This window comes from Heteronotia binoei, chromosome 2 (assembly GCF_032191835.1).
Source record: "Heteronotia binoei isolate CCM8104 ecotype False Entrance Well chromosome 2, APGP_CSIRO_Hbin_v1, whole genome shotgun sequence".
NCBI lineage: Eukaryota > Metazoa > Chordata > Lepidosauria > Squamata > Gekkonidae > Heteronotia > Heteronotia binoei.
Genome location: NC_083224.1, coordinates 198,038,957 through 198,058,327, shown reverse-complemented (window position 1 = coordinate 198,058,327; position 19,371 = coordinate 198,038,957). Strand labels below are relative to the sequence as shown.

Sequence of the window (19,371 nt, the reverse complement as noted above, 5' to 3'; positions counted from 1 at the left end):
CCCCAGCAAGGCTTGTATACCTTCAAGGAATTCTGCAGTGTTGAAGCTTTTGCAGGTAAGACGGCCGGGCCTGTGCTGAAATGTGTTCCACCTGCTGAATTTCTGCTTTGCATCATAAGGCACAGGAGCCGGGTGAGGAAAAGCAGCTGATGATTCTACTGGTACCTTACAGGGTTCCTCCCCCTCCCCCCCCCCCCCCCCGCCAAATCCTCCAAATCAACTGAGGCAAAACAGAAAAGTGTTCAGGTACCTGAAGGAAAACTTGCTGCATCAGCGAATGGCAAAGCGGTTGCAAGTCAGCAAAAACAGCAGCAATCAGACTGCACCACATAAGGAGAAGAATGGAATCATAAGAGTTGGAAGGGACCTCCAGGGTCATCTAGCCTGGAGCCGGCGACCTGAAAACCCAGCTTCTGCCAGGGATCGAACTCAGGTCGTGAGCAGTGAGTTCAGACCACAGTACTGCAGTACTGCTGCTTTACCACTCTGCGCCACGGGTCTGATGGGAACTCCATTATTCCCGATGGAGACTTATTCCCATAGGAAATAATGTAGAATTGATCTGCGGGTATCGGGGGCTCTGGAGCAGGCTGTTTTTTGAGGTAGAGGCACCAAATTTTCAGCATAGCATCCAGTGCCTCTCCCCAAAATATCCCCCATGTTTCAAAAAGATTGGACCAGGGGGTCCAATTCTATGAGCCCCAAAAGAAGGAGCCCCATCCTTCGTTATTTCCTATGGAAGGAAGGCATTTTAAAAGGTGTGCGGTCCCTTTAAATGTGATGGCCAGAACTCCCTTTGGAGTTCAATCATACTTGCCACACCCTTGCTCCTGCCTCCACCCCCAAAGTCTCCTGGCTCCACCCCCAAAGTCCCCAGATATTTCTTGAATTGGACTTGGCAACCCTATTCCCACCGCCTTCAGGTATCACAAGAGAAGCTTTCCTTTATTCTCTCCACCTCGTATTGTTGCAATTAGAAACCTCTGAGCATTTCTCCCCTTCCGCCCCCAGCTAGGAGAGCCCTCTCCAGCCCCACCCATCTCACAGGGTGTCTGTTGTGGGGGAGGAAAGGAAAGAAGATTGTGAGCCGCTCTGAGACTCTTCGGAGTGGAGGGCGGGATATAAATCTAATATCATCTTCTTCTTCTTTTTTGCATAGGAACGGCTCTGCCTAGCCCGGGGGTGGCCGAACGTGCTTAACGTAAGAGCCACATAGAATAAACGTCAGATGTTTGAGACCCACAAGACATGAATGTCAGATGTTTGAGAGCCGCAGGACAGGAAGGAAGGAAAGGTGGAAAGAGCAAATAGATGGGGAGCAGAAGGAAGGAGGTAGAGGTGGAAAGAAAGAGGTGACATTAACTTTTAAATGCATTCTCCAAGTTGCCGGCTGGCTTGGCTTAGAGCAGGGAGGGGTCAAACTTGCTTAATGTAAGAGCCACATCGAATAAATGTCAGATGTTTGAGAGCTGCAAGACATGAACATCAGATGTTTGAGAGCCACAGGACAGGGAAGGAAGGAAGGAAAATAGGGAGGGAAAGAGAGGTGGAAAGAAGGCAATTTTAAATGCATTCTCCAAGCCGCTGGCTGGCTTGGGAGAATGATTTAAAGAACAATGCCTTCTTCAAACTGGCCAATGGGGAGGGGGATGTAGGGCTTTGAGAACCACACAACATGTATGAAGAGCCACAGGTAGCATCCCTGGCTTGGAGAGTGATTTAAAGAGAGAAATACCTTCTTCAAGCCGGCTGGTGGGGTGGGGTGGGGGCTTCAAGAATGGCACAATACGCATTAAAGAGCCACATGTGGCTCCAAAGCCCCAGTTTGGACACATCCGGCTTAGCCCAATCTTGTCAGATCTGGGAGCGAAGTAGGGTCAGCCCTGGGCTAACATCTGGATGGGAGAGCACCAAGGAAGTCCAGGGTGGCTAGGCAGAGGCAGGCAGGCCTCTGAGCATCTCTTGCCTTCAAAATCCTACAGCAGGGGTGTCAAACATGCAGCCTGGGGGCTGAATCAGGCCCCCCAAAGGGCTCCTATCAGGCCCCCGAGCAACTGGCTGTCATCTGCTTCCTTCTCCCTCTCTCTTGCTTCCTTCTGCATCTCAGCTTGCTTTGCCAGGCTTGCTCAATTGCCACAGCAGAGCTACAGAACAAAACCTCAGTTTTCTCAATTGGCTGAGGCACGTCCCTTGGGAGAAAGGGGGGGGGAGGAGGAGGCACTGCTTGTTTTTCCAGGCTCTCTCAATCGCACAGCAGAGCTACTGAGCCAAGGCCTCTCTTCCTTCTATTAGCTGACGCTCCTCCCCCTCCTGGTCCCCTGGGGAAGGAAGGAAAGACCCAGAGCTTCCTTTGCCCAGTTCCCTGGATCTCATGGGAGTAATATAAAGAAAGCACCTTTAAGACCAATGAGTGCTAACATTTAAGCATGTTTTAAAGTTTAAATGTATTTGTCTGTATCATTTATAAAGTTTATATCTGTTTGGTTGTAGAGAGTCCAGTTTGGTGTAGTGGTTAAGTCCAGCGGACTCCTTATCTGGGAGAACAGGGTTTGAGTCCCCACTCCTCACTTGCACCTGCTGAGATGACTTTGGGTCAGCCATAGCTCTTGTAGGAGTTGTCCTTGAAAGGGCAGCTGCTGTGAGAGCCCTCTCAGCCCCACCTACCTCACAAGGTGTCTGTTGTGGGGGAGGAAGGGAAAGGAGATTGTAGGCCGCTCTGAGAATCTGTCCTTGAAAGGGCAGCTTCTGGGAGAGCTCCCTCAGCCCCACCCACCTCACAGGGTGTCCTGTTGTGGGGGAGGAAGGGAAAGGAGATTGTAGGGCTGCTCTGAGGACTCTGTCCTTGAAAAGGCCAGCTGCTGTGAGAGCCCTCTCAGCCCCACCTACCTCACAGGGTGTTTGTTTGTTGGGGTGGGGGGAAGGTAGAGAAGATTGTGACCTCTCTGAGACTCTGAGATTCAGAGAACAGGTCAGGATATTACACCCCAAATCATCTTCTTCTTAAATAGGTGCACACACGGCCCAGCCCAACAAGGGTCTCATTTATGTCAGATTCGGCCCTCATAACAAATGAGTTTGGCACCTCTGTACGGGTCATCGTAAGTCGTCTGCGACTTGACACCCCTGAGGACTGGGGCAGGGAGAAGAAAACGGAGCCCAGAGAGCCACCAGTCCCCGATGGGCCCTTCCCTGTAGTCAGGGAGCCAAAGGGCCCCCCCCACTCTACGTACCCTCTTCCCCCTGGCATCTGGCTGGCTGCAAAGCGACACACACTCAAGAGGAGAACCCAGCCTGGGACGAGGGTCATGGTCGGAAAATGCTGGAAAAGATCTTCTTGCGAGGAATTCTCTTCTCACCTGCGAGGTCCGTCTGCCTCCACCCGCTGCTGGTTGTGAAGCCGCATTCCTTCCCTCCGAAGCTCTTATTCCCTCGGATGCCGCACGTCATTGCTGGCTCCCGGTGTGTGGAGTGGTGGTGGTGGGGGGAGGAGAAATTAAATTACAAAAAATAAAACTGTATGAGAAAGCATTAGGACAGGCTGATGATGGAGGGGTGGGGGGGTTGTTTATTGCTTGCCCAGAAAGGCCGGGATTTCACGTCCTTTCCAAAACCTCCTTTTAAAAGCTGCCACCTTTTTGCTACGAGGACGCTTTCCCTGCCTCCTGCCCCCTACCCCTCCTCAGCTACCATGCCCCCCCCATTCCTCTTCTCCTCTCCTCAAATTGCAATGGCAACTGTAAGCTCTTAGGGGGCAGGGACCTTACTTTCCTGAAACTTTTGCAAACAGAGATCACGGGAGTACATTGGATTGGTGCAGAGGTTCCCCACGTGGTGTCTCTAGTGTAGGGGTTCCCAACCCCCAGGACATGGACTGGTAGCGGGTCCGTGGGCCTGTTAGCAACCGGGCCGTGAGTTGTGTAATTATTTCATTATATATTACAATGTAGTAATAAGAAGACGACGACATTGGATTTACATCCTGCCCTCTACTCCAAATCTCAAAATGACTCACAATCTCCTTTCCCTTCCTCCCCCACAAGAGACACCCAGTGAGGCAGGTGGGGCTGAGAGAGCTTTCCCAGAAGCTGCCCTTCAAGGACAGAATCTCAGAGCGGCCTACAATCTCCTTTCCCTTCCTCCCCACAACAGACACCTGTGGAGGTGGGCAAGGGCTGAGAGAGCGCTTCCAGAAGCTGCTTTCAAGGATAGAGTCTCAGGAGTGGCCTACAATCTCCTTTATCTTCTCCCCCCACAACAGACACACTGTGAGGCGGGCAGGGCTGAGAGAGCTCTCCCAGAAGCTGCCCTTTCAAGGACAGAGTCTCAGAGTAGCCTACAATCTCCTCTCCCTTCCTTCCCCACAAGAGAGACACCCTGTGAGGTGGGTGGGGCTGAGAGAGCTCTCCCAGGAGCCTGCCCTTTCAAGGACAGAGTCTCAGAGCAGCCTACAATCTCCTCTCCCTTCCTTCCCCACAAGAGACACCCTGTGAGGCGGGTGGGCCTGAGAGGGCTCTCCCAAAAACTGCCCTTTCAAGGACAGAGGCCCCAGAGCGGCCTACAATCTCCTTTCCCTTCCTCCCCACAAGAGACACCCTGTGAGGCGGGTGGGGCTGAGAGGGCTCTCCCAAAAACCGCCCTTTCAAGGACAGAGGCCCAGAGCGGCCTACAATCTCCTTTCCCTTCCTCCCCCCACAACAGACCACCCTGTGAGGCAGGTGGGGCTGAGAGGGCTCTCCCAAAAAACCGCCCTTTCAAGGACAGAGGCCCAGAGCAGCCTACAATCTCCTTTCCCTTCCTCCCCCACAACAGACACCCTGTGAGGCGGGTGGGGGCTGAGAGAGCTCTCCCAGAAGCCACTCTTTCAAAGACAACTCCTAGAAGAGCTATGGCTGACCCAAGGCCATTCCAGCAGCTGCAAGTGGAGGAGTGAGGAATCAAACCCGGTTCTCCTCCGTAAGAGTCCACACACTTAACCACCACATGAAAATAAAGTGCATAATTGTATCATCCCGAAACCATCCTCCCCTCCCTAGTCAGTGGAGAAGTTGTCTTCCACAAAACCGGTCCCTGGTGCCACAAAGGTTGAGGACTGCGCTCTAGTGCAGCAAGACACCATAAAAAGCTTTCCGGGACCCACCAATTGTGTTTAGGAAGTGGGTTGGGCCAGCAAGGCTTCCAATTGATACTGGAGATTTGATTGGCTGCGAAGACTTCTTTTTAAAAAAATGTTGCTTTGGTAACATCTCCCACCACAGCACAAGGCTCTCCGCCGTGTTCCTCAAAACTGTAACAATCCTTTTTGTGGGCCACCTCCGCCTCTGTGGCAGCCATTTTGTTACTGCGGTCACCATGCCATGGTCAGAATGCCATGTCAGAATTCCAGATGGGCCCACAGGCTCTATATAATTGGGGACCTCTGAGTGAGCGTGTTAGGCAACTTGGGGTCAAATCCTTGTTGGGCCATGAAACTTCGGAGTATCCTCTTTGGCCAGCCTCTCTCTCCCTCTCCCTCCCTCTTCCTCTCTCTCTCTCAGCCTAGCCAACCTCACAGGGTTTTAGTGAGGATAAAATGGGGGAGGGTTAGAAACAGGGAGGGGGAGGGAAATGTCTGCTGGGCACTTCATTATTCCCAATGTGGAGATCGATTCTCATAGGGTATAATGGGAAGTTGATCTGGAGGTATCAGGGGCTCTGGGGGGGGGCTGTTTTTTGAGGTAGAGGCACCAAATTTTCCATATAGCATCTAGTGCCTCTCTCCAAAATACCTGGCAAGTTTCAAAACGATTGGAGCAGGGAGTCCAATTCTATGAGCCCCAAAAGAAGGTGCCCCCATCCTACATTATTTCCTATGGAAGGAAGACATTGAAAAAGGTGTGCTGTCCCTTTAAATGTGATGGCCAGAACTCCCTTTGGAGTTCAATTATGCTTGTCACACCCTTGCTCCTTGCTCCACCCCCAAAGTCCCCTGGCTCCACCCCCAAAGTCCCCTGGCTCCACCCCCAAAGTTTCCAGATATTTCTTGAATTGGACTTGTCAATCTCTAAGAGGCAGCTTAAACTCCTTCCCTATGAGGAAAGGCTGGAGAGTCTGGGACTTTTCGGTTTAAAAAAGAGGGGTGGAATTTCAGAAAGAGCTTCTTTGCCTAGGCCACACCCCCAGATGTAGCCAATCCTCCAAGAGCTTACAAAAAAGAGCCTCGTAAGCTCTTGGAGGATTGGCTACATCAGGGGACGTGGCTTAAAATGCAAAGGAGCTCCTGCTAGAATCCCACCCCTGTGACTAAGGTTGGATGTGACCAATGTTCCCTCTAAGGTGAGTTAGTGTGAGCTAGCTCACCATTTCTTAGCCTCCAGCTCACACATTTTTTGTCTCGGCTCAGGAAAAATGGCCCCCCAGAGCATCTAATTGATGCAGCGGCTCACCACTGGAATGACAGTAGCGCACACAAAGTAGAATTTTTGCTCACGAGACTCCACAGCTTCGAGGGCACACTGGATGTGACAAGAGGTTTATAAAATTATGCATAGGGCGGACACGGCAGAGCAAGAGAGATTTTCCTCCCTCTCCCAAAACACTAGGGCATCCAAAGAAGCTGGCAGGCAGTAGGTTCAGGGTGGACAAAAGGAAAGACCACTTGACGCAGAGGGTGATTAAAATGTGGAGTTCACTGCCAGAGGTTGGCCACAGGAATAAACAGTCTTAAATGCGGATTAGAAAGATTCATGGAGGATAAATCTATCAATGACTACTAGCCATGGTGACCAAGGGAAACCTCCACAATCAGAGGTACGAATCCTCAGAAACCCAGAGCCAGGAGCCAACATCAGGGGAAGGCCTTGGCTTCTCTGCCCTGTTGTTGAACCTCCAGAGGAACGGGTTGGCCACTGTGTGAGGCAGGAGGCTGAACTAGATGGACCACAGGTCTGATCCAGCAAGGCTCTTCTGGTGTTCTTATGAAGGCCTCGGCCTCTATGCCCTGTTGTTGGACCTCCAGAGGAACGGGTTGGCTACTGTGTGAGGCAGGATGCTGGACTAGATGGACCTTCACTGGTCTGACCCAGCAGGGCTCTTCTGATGTTCTTATGAAGGCCTTGGCTTCTCTGCCCTGTTGTTGGCCCTCCAGAGGAACGGGTTGGCCACTGTGTGAGGCAGGAGGCTGGACTAGATGGACCTTCACTGGTCTGACCCAGCAGGGCTCTTCTGATGTTCTTAGGAAGGACTCGGCCTCTCTGCCCTGTTGTTGGACCTCCAGAGGAACTGGTTGGCCCCTGTGTGAGAAAAGATGCTGGACTAGATGGACCACTTGACTGATTCAGCAGGGCTCTTCTAATGTTCTTATGAAGGCCTCGGCCTCTATGCCCTGTTGTTGGCCCTCCAGAGGAACGGGTTGGCTACTGTGTGAGGCAGGATGCTGGACTAGATGGACCTTCACTGGTCTGACCCAGCAGGGTTCTTCTGATGTTCTTATGAAGGCCTTGGACTCTCTGCCCTGTTGTTGGCCCCTCCAGAGGAACGGGTTGGCCACTGTGTGAGGCAGGATGCTGGATTAGATGGACCTTCTCTGGTCTGACCCAGCAGGGCTCTTTTTATGAAGGGCTCGGCCTCTCTGCCCTGTTGCTGGACCTCCAGAGGAACTGGTTGGCTCCTGTGTGAGACAAGATGCTGGACTAGATGGACCTTTACTGATCTGATCCAGCAGGGCTCTTCTAATGTTCTTATGAAGGCCCCAATCTCTATGCCCTGTTGTTGGCCCTCCAGAGGAACTGGTTGGCCCCTGTGTGAGACAGGATAAGAACATAAGAGAGGCCATGTTAGATCAGGCCAATGGCCCATCCAGTCCAACACTGCCACACAGTGGGGGGGCGGGGGGGAAATCCAGGTAGCATCAGGAGGTTCATTAGCGGGGACAGGATGCTGGACTAGATGGACCACTGCTCTGATCCAGCAGGCTCTTCTGATGTTCTTACAAAGGGAGTAATCAGTGTGCAGGAATAACCACAAACGCAAACCCAGTTTTGGAAGGTATGGTTGAGAACACCTAACAAGGGTTTGCAATGGAAGCTGAAGAAACCAATGTACAGACAGCAGCAATCAACCCTTGCTGAATCAGAGCAATGGTCTCTCTAGTCCAGCCTCTTGAGTCCCTCTGTAGCCAACCAGATGGTCTGGGAAGCCCAACAAGATCAACGTTCTTTTCATCACACCCTTTTTCCTGCAACGGGAACTCGAAGCCGACTGTCTCTGAATATGGGCTCAGTTTAGCCGTTTTGGTTCATAGCAGTTGATGGACCTGTCTTGCAAGAATTTGTCGGGCCGCATGTGTGCCTATTTAAGATTAAGTAGGAGAGATATAAATTTTATAAGGAACACAGACAAACACAAATATGTATTTTTAAAAACGTAAAAACGTGCTTAGAACGTTAACACTCATAGGTCTTAAAGATGCTTTCTTCGTATCTCTCTCATGGGATCCAGGAAACGGGGCAAAGGGAGCTCTGACTCTTTCCTTCCTTCCCCAGGGGACCAGGAGGGGCAGGAGCCTCAGCCAACAGAAGGAAGAGACGCTTAGCTCAGTAGTCAAGTCAGTCAGTCAGTCAAAAAGTTGTTGTATATAGCCAGTAGCACAGTAGCTCTGCTGTGCAACTGAGAGAGCCTGGCAAAGCAAACTATTCCTCCCCTCTTCCTCCCCAAGGGAGGAGCCTCAACCAATGGAGAAAATCGAGGTTTTGCTCTTTAGCTCCTGTGCAATTGAGCGAGCCTTACAAAGCAAGCTGTTATGAAGAAGGAAGCAAGAGAGAGGGAGAAGGAAGCAGATGACAGCCAGGTGCTCGGGGGCCTGATAAGAGCCCTCCGGAGGCCTGAATTGGCCCCCGAACTGCATGTTTGACACCCTTGCTGTATAGGATGGCCCTGCTGTTCTTGAGGCCGTCGCTATATCCAGTGGCTGTGAGTTCCACACGTTAATCATGCATTGTGCAAAGGAGGAGGAAGGAAGAAGCCCAGATTCTGGAGGATCCCCCAGGCTCTTTCGGAGAGTGCCCAACTGAAGCCTTCTCCTCTGCCTGAACCACACCGCCGTCTTTGTCGAATTAAACGACACACTTTGACCAATTCCTGCCAAGATCTCCTGAGAGAGATGCGTCACTTCAAAAGAAGCCATATTTTATTTTTAAGCTATTTGTTTTGAGGCGGGTTTGGCCGGGGGGGGGGACCCACAAGGAGCAACATGTAATAAGCCTGGAATGAAGGCGCAAGAGCACAGAAAGCTCTCTTGTTAGATCATCCTGACAGGAATTCACATTAGGAACCTGGCCTGGTTCTTGGGAGGACGGAGCCTCCAGCACGAAGCCTCGGCCAAACCAAAAAGCCCAGCGTTCACGGGAGAAAAAAAAAAGAAACAAAGTCTCCAAAACTGGAAGTGTCCATTCCAAAGCCAATAAAAATGAAGCTGCACGGAAAGTGCATTTTTTTTCTCCTCTGTCCAACCAAGGTCTTCGTTGTCTGTTTGGGAGAGGGAGAGATCCCAGCCTCAAACTGAAGGTCTGGTGCCTCGCGAAGAAGAAGAAGATATTGCATTTATGCCCCGCTCTACACTCTGAATCTCTGTCTCAGAGCCAGGCCTTCAATTCAGCAGGAGCTCACAGGAGAGCAGCTCCTGAACCTTTCTGAGAGTTCCCCCTCCTCCTCTCCACCTACCTTGTCCATTGAATCGGAGGTGCAGCTGCAGAACAATCCCTGGATTAGGAGAGCGGGCAGCCAGCCAGCCACCAGGGGCTTTGCCACACCCCCAGCAGCCCTCATGAACCCCTGGAGAAGCCCACACCACCCTTTCTCCACTTCTTATGTGATTTTGGGTGGCTTGCTGGTCTTTTGACTGGGAGGGTGCGGCAAGGAAAGCTCCAGGTGAGCGAGGCCTGTTTGGGCTGGCTGGATCTCCAGCCAGCCCAAGCAGGCCTCACTCGCCCGGGACTCTCCTTTTTTGCGTCGAGTTGCTTTTGGCTGGTGAGGGGGCAGCATATGCTAATGAGTTATGCTGATGAGCTCCGCCACCTATGTTATCACAAATTGACCCCAGCTCAGAGTAACTTACAATCTCCTTTCCCTTCCACCCCCACAATAGACACCCTGTGAGGTAGGTGGGGCCTTAGAGAGCTCTCCCAGAAGCTGCCCTTTCAAGGACAGTCTCAGAGTGGCCTACAATCTCCTTTCCCTTCCTCCCCCACAACAGACACCCTGTGAGGCGGATAGGGCTGAGAGAGCTCTCCCAGAAGCTGTCCTTTCAAGGACAGAGTCTCAGAGCGGCCTACAATCTCCTTTCCCTTCCTCCTCCACAACAGACACCCTGTGAGGCGGGTAGGGCTGAGAGAGCTCTCCCAGAAGCTGTCCTTTCAAGGACAGAGTCTCAGAGAGGCCTACAATCTCCTTTCCCTTCCTCCCCCACAACAGACACCCTGTGAGGTGGGTGGGGCTGAGAGGGCTCTCACAGCAGCTGCCCTTTCAAGGACAACCTCTACCAGAGCTATGGCTGACCCGAGGCCATGCTAACAGGTGCAAGTGGAGGAGTGGGGAATCAAACCCGGTTCTCCCAGATAAGAGTCTGTGCACTTAACCACTATACCAAACTGGTGTAGAGAGAGTGTGTGTTATTGCAGATCTGCTCAAATCCCCTTTCCTAAGGCAAGCTGATGTGGAAACGACGTCTCGGCGGGCATCTTCATTTTTCGCACCTCTGCAGAAATGCGATATGCTGGCTTCCAGGACAGATTTCTTGCTCCACCCCTTGTACCACTGTGCTTCCCAAATGGCAGAATTTTTTTTATATGGGTTTTATATTATAGATTTTGGGAGGGAAAAGCAGTTTGATTTGAGTCTTGGTGACTGGTGAGTTGGTTCTGGATGGTATGGGCAGGGCCAGTTATATAGTAGGGAAAGAAGGAGCGTTTTTCCCTGGTTTGATTTAGTTCTTCTGTTCACTATTTTAAAATGCCTGTATATAGTTATACATTTTAAATAAATGTTTTGCCTTTTTAAAAGGTAGTCCCTCTGTACTGCATAGTTTCCCCAACCGCCTTAGACCACGCTGCTGCAAAGGGGGAGTCCAGGGAAGGGGGAAGGCATACAGTTGGCAAGGATGCCAATCCTCCAGGGGTCTCCCAAAGAAGGAATGTGGTCTCTGTGTTAACCAGGTGCTGGGTTGGCAGAGGACCTTGAGGCCACAGAACTGGCAAAGGGGATTGGGAGCCCTGTTCCTCTCGGTCAGGAACCCCTAAATTGAGCAGGTGGTGGCAGCGTGCCCTAGTGGTGGGAAGAAGACAAGCTCCCTTCAGGAGTCGGCAACTCAAAAGGGAGTTGACGGGACCGGGTCTGAAGGCAGAATCGGGCCGGTTCCGTCACATTTGGCGGCAGCGGTGGGATTGGACAGACAGAGAGGACAGAAGACCAAGCCAAGGGTCTGAACAGGCATTTTAAGCTGGTGTACCCACCAGGCAGTGACAGAAGCATTCTTTTCCCAACTGGAGTAGGGAAATTTTAGTTTAGTTCAGATGGAGCGTATCAAGACGCGGGACATCCTGAATATGACGCAGCTGCAGCTCCAGGAAGAGTGCGCAAAGCGTAAACTGGAGTGTGAAGCTATGACTATGCTAGATATGCAAATCCTCTTCATTTATTATAACCAGCGTGCCGCGGCTCCTGTGGAAGAGCGACCAGACTCATTCGTGGAGAGCCTCCAGCAGCAACTGGAACTGGAGCGAAGGTGTCTCCAGGCTGATAGAGAGCAATGGAAGTGTAATGTACTGGGATCGGCGCAGTAAGAGACCAGAGTCGGAGAGTGATTTCAGCAAGCTTTACTTCAGGAACACACACACACACAGACTGGGCTCTGTTCAAACTTCCCGCTCCTTTATACAATTCTTCCCCCCTTCTGATTGGTCCTTAACTATCTACATGGATTGGCTATTTACAGGGCCCTAAGGGCTTATCAGGGTACAGTATGAGCCTGGATGTTGATTGGCTACTTATGTTTCAATCCTTCCCCTGATTGGGCACGCTTAGGCCTTCTCTGGAACCCTGGTGTGGAGTTCAAGCTCTGGCTTGTTCGGCTTCCCTCCAAAAGTAACAGTTCCCTCCAAAAGTAACAGTTCTCCCATTTGAGCCTAGGACACAACAGGAAGCATGAGCTTGAGGTGCGGCGTGTGAAAGCAGCCCCTAGCAAGAAAATCGAAGTCACCCAAGAGGGGGAGATCCAGCCCATCTCAAGCCCTGAGGAAGAGGGATGTAGCTTTCCCCAAGTGCAGCAAGAGGCTGTAGATGTTCCCAGCGAGGAAGGGAACCTGTCTAGCATAAAGGAGGTGCATGCTGAAGAGACAGAGATGGAGAGTGGAGATTTCACAGGAGTTTCTGAGAGCAGCAAGGCTAATGTGGGCTCAGAGGAGCACATAGCCGAGAGCCTGGGGGAATGGGAGTGGCTCCAGGAGGAGGTCCAGAGCGACCTTAGGTTGGAACCAGTTCACCAGGTAGCTGTGGATCAGGAAGTGGGATCTTCAGAGACTCTCTCAGAGCAGGTTGTCTTGAAGCAGGGCAGACAGGAGTCCTGGGAAACTGTGGAACCTTCCAAGCAGGAAGGGGGGGGGGGGTCAGTTGGGTAGTGCTGAAAAACCAACTGAGGGGACTGAGAACCCAAACCAAACCTTTGCCGAGGGTCCTGGAAACAGTGGGACTAGGGGTGGCTTGGAGGAACAGATGGCAGAAAGTCTGGGGGAGCCAGAAACGTTCCTGTCAGAGGTTCAAAGTGACCCTAATCTGGAACCACTGTGTAAGGTGGCAAGGGACCGAGAAGTGGAGTTCTCAGAAGCTGAGACAGGGGAATGGGTGATGGTTTTCCTGCCCCTTCATACCGGTGAACTGAAAGCTGCATGGGAGGGACCCCATGTAATTGTCGATGACCTGCTTTTTATGTCGTGGCTGTGGAGAGTGCTGGAAAGACAGCTGAAGTGGTGGCAGAGCCGGATTAACAATTAGGCTAAGTAGGCATTGGCCTATGGGCCCCGGGCCAGCTTTCCCCCATGGTTTCCCCCCTGCTTGCAGCCCTCCCAGCCTGCACCTGAGCCGCTTTTTGCCCGACTTGCCTGGTGCGGCTGCTGCTGGCGTCGCTGCCAAGTTTGCCTCTCTCTGCCTCTCCCCCGCAGCTTTGGCAAAGGAGCTTTGGAGAAGGGGCCTGCAGGCTGAAGCCGGGGCCATGGGCAGTGGGGTGCGCGCTCAGACTTTGAGCTAATTTGCAAGGGCCCTCCCCCCCCAAGATTTCAATTACCTAGGAGCCTCTACAGGGTTTAATCCGGCACCGGAGGGTGGAGAGTGAAACCACAAAATGGCATGCCTGAAGAGGTCAGGAAGGCTTTACCACCCTTTTGGCTTTCCGCAGTCTGAAACGGAATTATTCAGGAGGGCAATTTAGACAGGCAATAGGGTTACGCTATAACAGAATGGCTCAGAAAGATGTAATAAAGAAGGGAAAGGGGTTGTGGACTGTACCACTGTCTGTCTCTGTATGTCAGAGGTCTCCAACCTTTTTGAGCCTGCAGACACCTTTTTGAGCCTTTGGAATTCTGACACACCTTCTGAAAAAGTGTAGTACACAGTGCCCATGAGGCACCACACTGCGGGGGAAAACCCTCACGCTGTATGTGTTATGCTACTTTAGCCGGTCCGCCAGCTGCAAGAAACACCTTTCTCCCCCCCTACACTTAGGGCTGTGAAGCCCCCGGGCCGGGCGCAGAGTTCTCCCACCCTGGAGGTTCCCAACACGCCAGCCCACATTGGGCGGGTGGGGGGGAACCTCCTCCGACGTCAGCAGCACAATGACGTCACCCAGAAGTGACGTCATTGCGCTGGCACCATCGCGCTGCGCACCGGCTGCTCTAGGCGTTTCCAGGAAAACTCTGTGGTTTTCCCGGACGCTCTAGCAATTTGGGAGGGAAAACTTGAAGGCTGCGGGGGACTTGGCAACCCCGCCCTCCCTGGATAGAATCACCTTTGTAAATAAGACAGGAAGGAGGTCTCGTTTGGACCCAAAAACCGTCTGGCTTCACCTGCAGTATCTCCATTCGGATTTATTTTACATTGTTTGTAAAATCCGTTTCAGGGTCTTAGTTCTGACATTTAAAGTCCTCCACGGCCTGGGACCGACATATTTGCAGGACTGCCTCTCCCCACATGTGCCCCAAAGATCATTAAGATCTAGCTCACAACACCTACTGACCAGACCTGGCCCAAAGGACGTCAGACTTGCCTCAGCCAGGGCCTTGTTGGCCTTGGCCCCGGCCTGGTGGAATCAGTTCCCCGTAGATATCAGGGCCCTCACTGAATCACTACCTTTTCGCAGGGCCTGCAAAACAGAGCTATTCCACCAGGCCAGAAGAAGAAGAAGAAGAAGAAGAAGAAGAAGAAGATGATGATGATGATGATGATGATGATGATGATGATGATGATGATGATGATGATGATGATATTGGATTTATATCCCACCCTATACTCTGAATCTCAGAGTGGTCACAATCTCTACCTTCCCCCAGGGCTTTTTTGGTAGAAAAAGCCCAGCAGGAACTCATTTGTATGTTAGGCCACACCCCTTGATGTCACCATGTTTTCACATAGGACTTTTTCTGATTCAATATAAAGCAGCTTCATATGTTCTTTGGGGAGGAATGATGGCTTGGTGGTAGAGCATCTGCTTGGTAAGCAGAAGGTCCCAGGTTCAATCCCTAGCATCTCCAACTAAATAGGGTCCAGCCAAGTAGGCGGGAAAAACCTCAGCTTGAGACCCTGGAGAGCTGCTGCCAGTCTGAGTAGACAATACTGACTTTGAGGGACCCAGGGTCTGATTCAGTATAAGGCAGCTTCAGATGTTCATACGTTCATTGGGGAGGGACGGTGGCTCACTGGGAGAGCATCTGCTTGGGAAGCAGAATGTCCTAGGTTCAATCCCCGGCATCTCCGACTAAAAAGGGCTCAGGCAGTAGGTGATGGAGATGGAGGGACGGTTGTTCATTGGTAGAGCATCTTCTTGGGAAGCAGAAGGTCCCAGATTCAATCCCTGGCATCTCCAAATAAAAAGGGCCCAGGCAGTAGGTGATGGAGATGGAGGGATGGTGGCTCAGTGGTAGAGCATCTTCTTGGGAAGCAGAAGGTCCCAGGTTCAATCCCCGGCATCTCCAACTAAAAAAGGGGCCAGGCAAATAGGCGTGAAAAACCTCAGCTTGAGACCCTGGAGAGCCGCTGCCAGTCTGAGTAGACAATACTGACTTTGATGGACTGAGGGTTTGATTCAGTAGAAGGCAGCTTCATATGTTCATATGAAGTCCTGAATGACCTATCACTTTAGATAGGAAACAGGAAGGACAAGGCTCTCAAGATGAAGCTCTGCAGAAGGGTTTTTTTTGTAACTGGAGGCGACTTCTCTGGCCTCCAAGGAGAATCTGGAAGTTATTTTCTCTCTCTTGCCTGCGGTAGGAGTATCGGCAGCCCGCTGGACCCAGCAGCCAACAGATGGCCCCTCCAGATAGTTTTTTGTGAGCACACGACGTCCCAGCAGGGTGAGATCACGCCCTGCCTTGTATTTTCCTTGGAAAAGGAACCTGCGCCGTTCTTTGGCTGGGTCGGGGGACTTGAAAGGCTCTCCAAAGCCACTGTTCTAAGGCAGAGCCCCTGAGGCATAAGAAACAGAAGGGGTAAACAGTCGATGAGCCTGGCACGGCTCCACTGCTCCACCTTTTCTGAAGAGCAGTGCCGCAGCCACTGTCTGACCCTGCTTCCCTTCGCCCCAAGACAGGACCATAGCCAGGATTTTAATAAGGCAGGGGGCTTTTTTAAAAGGCAGGGGGCTCCCTTTCCCATCCACTGCAGGGCTTGCCACTTCGCAGAAGCTTTCTGGGGCGGGGGCGAAAGCTGGAGGCTCTAAAAGTGGCCAAGTCGAAGCAGCCAACCCTCAAACTTTGCGGAGTTGAGAAGAGACCACACCTTGCATGCAAGCACAGGGAGGGTGTTCCTTCCATCTCCCTTCCCCCCCCCCAAATACTTTGCGGCCAGCAGTTCCATCTGCCCCCGATCCCCAGCTCATTCTGCATGGCTTCCATCACTTCCCGCTACTCTGCCTCCCTCCTCTCCGCCTGCTACTTTTGCTGCTGCCGCGCACGGTACCGTGTTCAGATCTCCCAGCTCCAGCTGCTGCTGATGGTGCTTCAGCGGCTCGGCCATGGCAAAAAGAGAAAGAGAGAGAGAGCAGACTGCCCCCCGAAAGTCAGGGGGCAGTGCCCCAACAGGACCCCCTGCAGTTACAGGCCTGCCCCAAGATGGCTGCTCATTTACTGGTTTTTTGCTTCCACAACACCAACTTCATTTGCTCGCGACTGCGGTTACCTCTGTTCTGGCTCATCACCATTTAGCTATACCACTAAGGTCCCTCCCCTCTCCCTAACCCCACCCCCTTCACAGGCTCCTCCCCCAATCTTCAGATATTTCCCAAACCAGAGTTGGCAACTACAGTTGCCAAGTCTAATTCAAGAAATATCTAGGGACTTTGGGGGTGGAACCAGGAAACTTTGGGGGTGGAGCCAGGAGACACTGAGGGTGGAACCAGGATCCAGGGTGTGACAAGCATAAGTGAACACCAAAGGGAGTTCTGGCCATCACATTTAAAGGGACAGCACACCTTTCAAATGCCTTCCCTTCATTGGAAATCATGAAGGATAGGAGCACCTTCTTTTGGGGTTCATAGAATTGGATCCCCTGATTCAATCCTTTTGAAACTTGGAGGGTGTTTTGAGGAAAGGTTCAAGATGCTATGCTGAAAATTTGGTACCTCTACCTCAAAAAACAGCCCACCCCCCCAAACCCCAAATACCAGCAGATCTGTACTCCATTATACCTTACGGAAATTGGTCTCCATAGGGAATAATGGAGTGCAGAGTAGACAGTTCCCTCCCCCCACACTTTCTGATGACCCTGAAGTGGGGGGAGGGCATCCAAACCGGGGAATCCCCTGCCCCCACCTGGGGATTGGCAACCCTATCCTCTGATGACGACTCGTCTTCCTAGCCAGTTTGGTGTAGTAGTTAAGTGTGTGGACTCTTATCTGGGAGAACCAGGTTTGATTCCCCACTCCTCCACTTGCACCTGCTAGCATGGCCTTGGGTCAGCCAAAGCTCTGGCAGAGGTTGTCCTTGAAAGGGCAGCTGCTGTGAGAGTCCTCTCAGTTCCACCCACCTCACAGGGTGTCTTGTGGGGGAGGAAGGTAAAGGGGATTGTGAGCCGCTCTGAGACTCTTCGGAGTGGAGGGCGGGATATAAATCCAATATCTTCATCTACCTCACAGGGTGACTGTTGTGGGGGAGGAAGGTAAAGGAGATTGTGAGCCGCTCTGAAACTCTTCGGAGTGGAGGGCGGGATATAAATCCAATATCTTCTTCATCTTCTTCTTCTTCTATGTGACAGAGAGTCAATTAAACTCCTCTAGCCTAACTACTGAGGGCTAGACAAGGGCTGGGAAGGGGTGGAGAGGCATTCGATACCAACGAAGTGTCTCTCAGAGGAAGAACTGCTGACCTCGTGCGGCGTTAAAGCTTGCAGAGCTAATGCATGCAGGTGCAAGAAGGCTGGACCGAATGGTGTGGAATTGTTTTCTGTGGCCCCAGAAGGTCAGACCAGAACGAATGGGTTGAAATGAAATCAAAAGAGTTTCCGGCTCAACATTAGGAAGAACTTCCTGACCGCCAGAGCAGTTCCTCAGTGGAACAGGCTTCCTCCTTGGGAGGTGGTGGGCTCTCCTTCCTTGGAGGTTTTTCAACAGAGGCTAGATGGCCACCTGACAGCAATGAAGATCCTGTGAATTTAGGAGGAGGTGTTTGTGAGTTTCCTGCATTGTGCAGGGGGTTGGACTAGATGATCCTGGAGGTCACCTCCAACTCTACAATTCTGGAAGTCCCTTCCAACTCTAGGATTCTAGGATTCTAAGTTGGAACGGGTCCAGAGGAGGGTGATGAAGATGGTGAGGGGTCTGGAGACCAAGTCCTATGAGGAAAGGCTGAAGGAGCTGGGCATGTTTAGCCTGGAGAGGAGGCAGCTGAGAGGTGATCTGATCACCATCTTCAAGGACTTGAAGGGCTGTCATATAAAGGATGGGGTGGAATTGTTTTCTGTGGCCCCGGAAGGTAGGACCAGAACCAGTGGGTGTCAGAACTTGTAACTTTATTATTGCTAGCTTAATGTAGAACCAGTATAATTGATGGTTGGCAAGTATGCATAGAGTGGACCTGAGCGTTGAACCAGACCGACCCCATATTGTAACCTTTCTTAACCTGAAGTGCCTGAGTAGTAGTTAACCCTGCCCCGATGGTATCCAAAGTATTTGGGGGCTGTAGACTGAATAATGTTGTATCTCTGTACTTTCTCACACTGACACCCTTTGAAGCCGAATCGTGTGGCCTTCAGAGTAAGGAGGCAACGTCTTTGCTGATAGCACTGGTGGGAAGACAGATGTGCCTGTAACGGTGTGAATTAAAGCTTTGTGGGTTGTTTGTTTTACTATATAAAACTGGGCCAGTGCTGGCTCTCGCCATCACTGTTATCTTGTACCTTGTATCTAACAGTTCTTAGTTCTCTCTAATAAAATCCTAGCTTGGAAACTAAGTATGGGATCTGCCTGGAGTTCTTAAGTTCTGACATTATAACAGTGATCCCATTGTTTCGGAGCTTATCTGAACTGGAAACCCGGCCCGATGGCTGCAAAGGTTCCAGACAACGGAGAGCCCACCACTCCAACGGAGGACCCGCCGCTCGACCCGAAGGTGACGGGGGTGAGGCGCAAGATTAAGGTGCCCGCACCTTTCTCGGTGGACGCGTTCGCCGCACCCCGATCCTGGAGCCCGCGGAAGTCCACGGCGGCGATCGACGCGGCGGAGCAGCGGTACAGAAGTATGCTGGGCGACGGGGCAAGCGGAGACGGAGACGACGACCAGGGCGAAGGTCCAGAACCGCGAGGCGGGGACGACCCGGTCCGGAGCCTCCGCAACGACCTGTTCGACTATGTACGGGAAATTCACAACGACGTACACGCCTCCCGAGTTATGATGGCCGAGGAGATGCAACAGAACCTAGGCGCGATCTACGACCAGCTCCGCACCTTGCAGACGGCGGTCCTGGGGATCCCCGTGGGAGGGCTGCCGCTGGGGCAACCGCCCGTGGCTCCACCGGCCCCGCTGGCTCCCGCGCCGCCGGTGGTGCCCGCTCCAGCCCCACCGGCCCCACAACCAGTGGCGCCTCCGGCCCCGGGGGCCCCCGCGCCGCCGGTCCCAGCGCCTCCGGCGCCGCCAGTTCCGG

The 19,371-nt window shown here is 52.2% G+C and overlaps 1 protein-coding gene across 1 annotated transcript in view; it reads right to left on the bottom strand.

Moving 5' to 3' along the window:
* The window catches only part of COMP (cartilage oligomeric matrix protein), a 93,232-nt gene extending 89,785 nt beyond the window's left edge, over positions 1 to 3,447 (bottom strand). The window contains exon 1 of the mRNA XM_060233141.1: positions 3,357 to 3,447. Coding sequence (XP_060089124.1) covers positions 3,357 to 3,447 — 91 coding nt within the window. The remainder of the gene's footprint in view (positions 1 to 3,356) is intronic.
* Between the last annotated feature and the right edge of the window lie 15,924 nt (positions 3,448 to 19,371).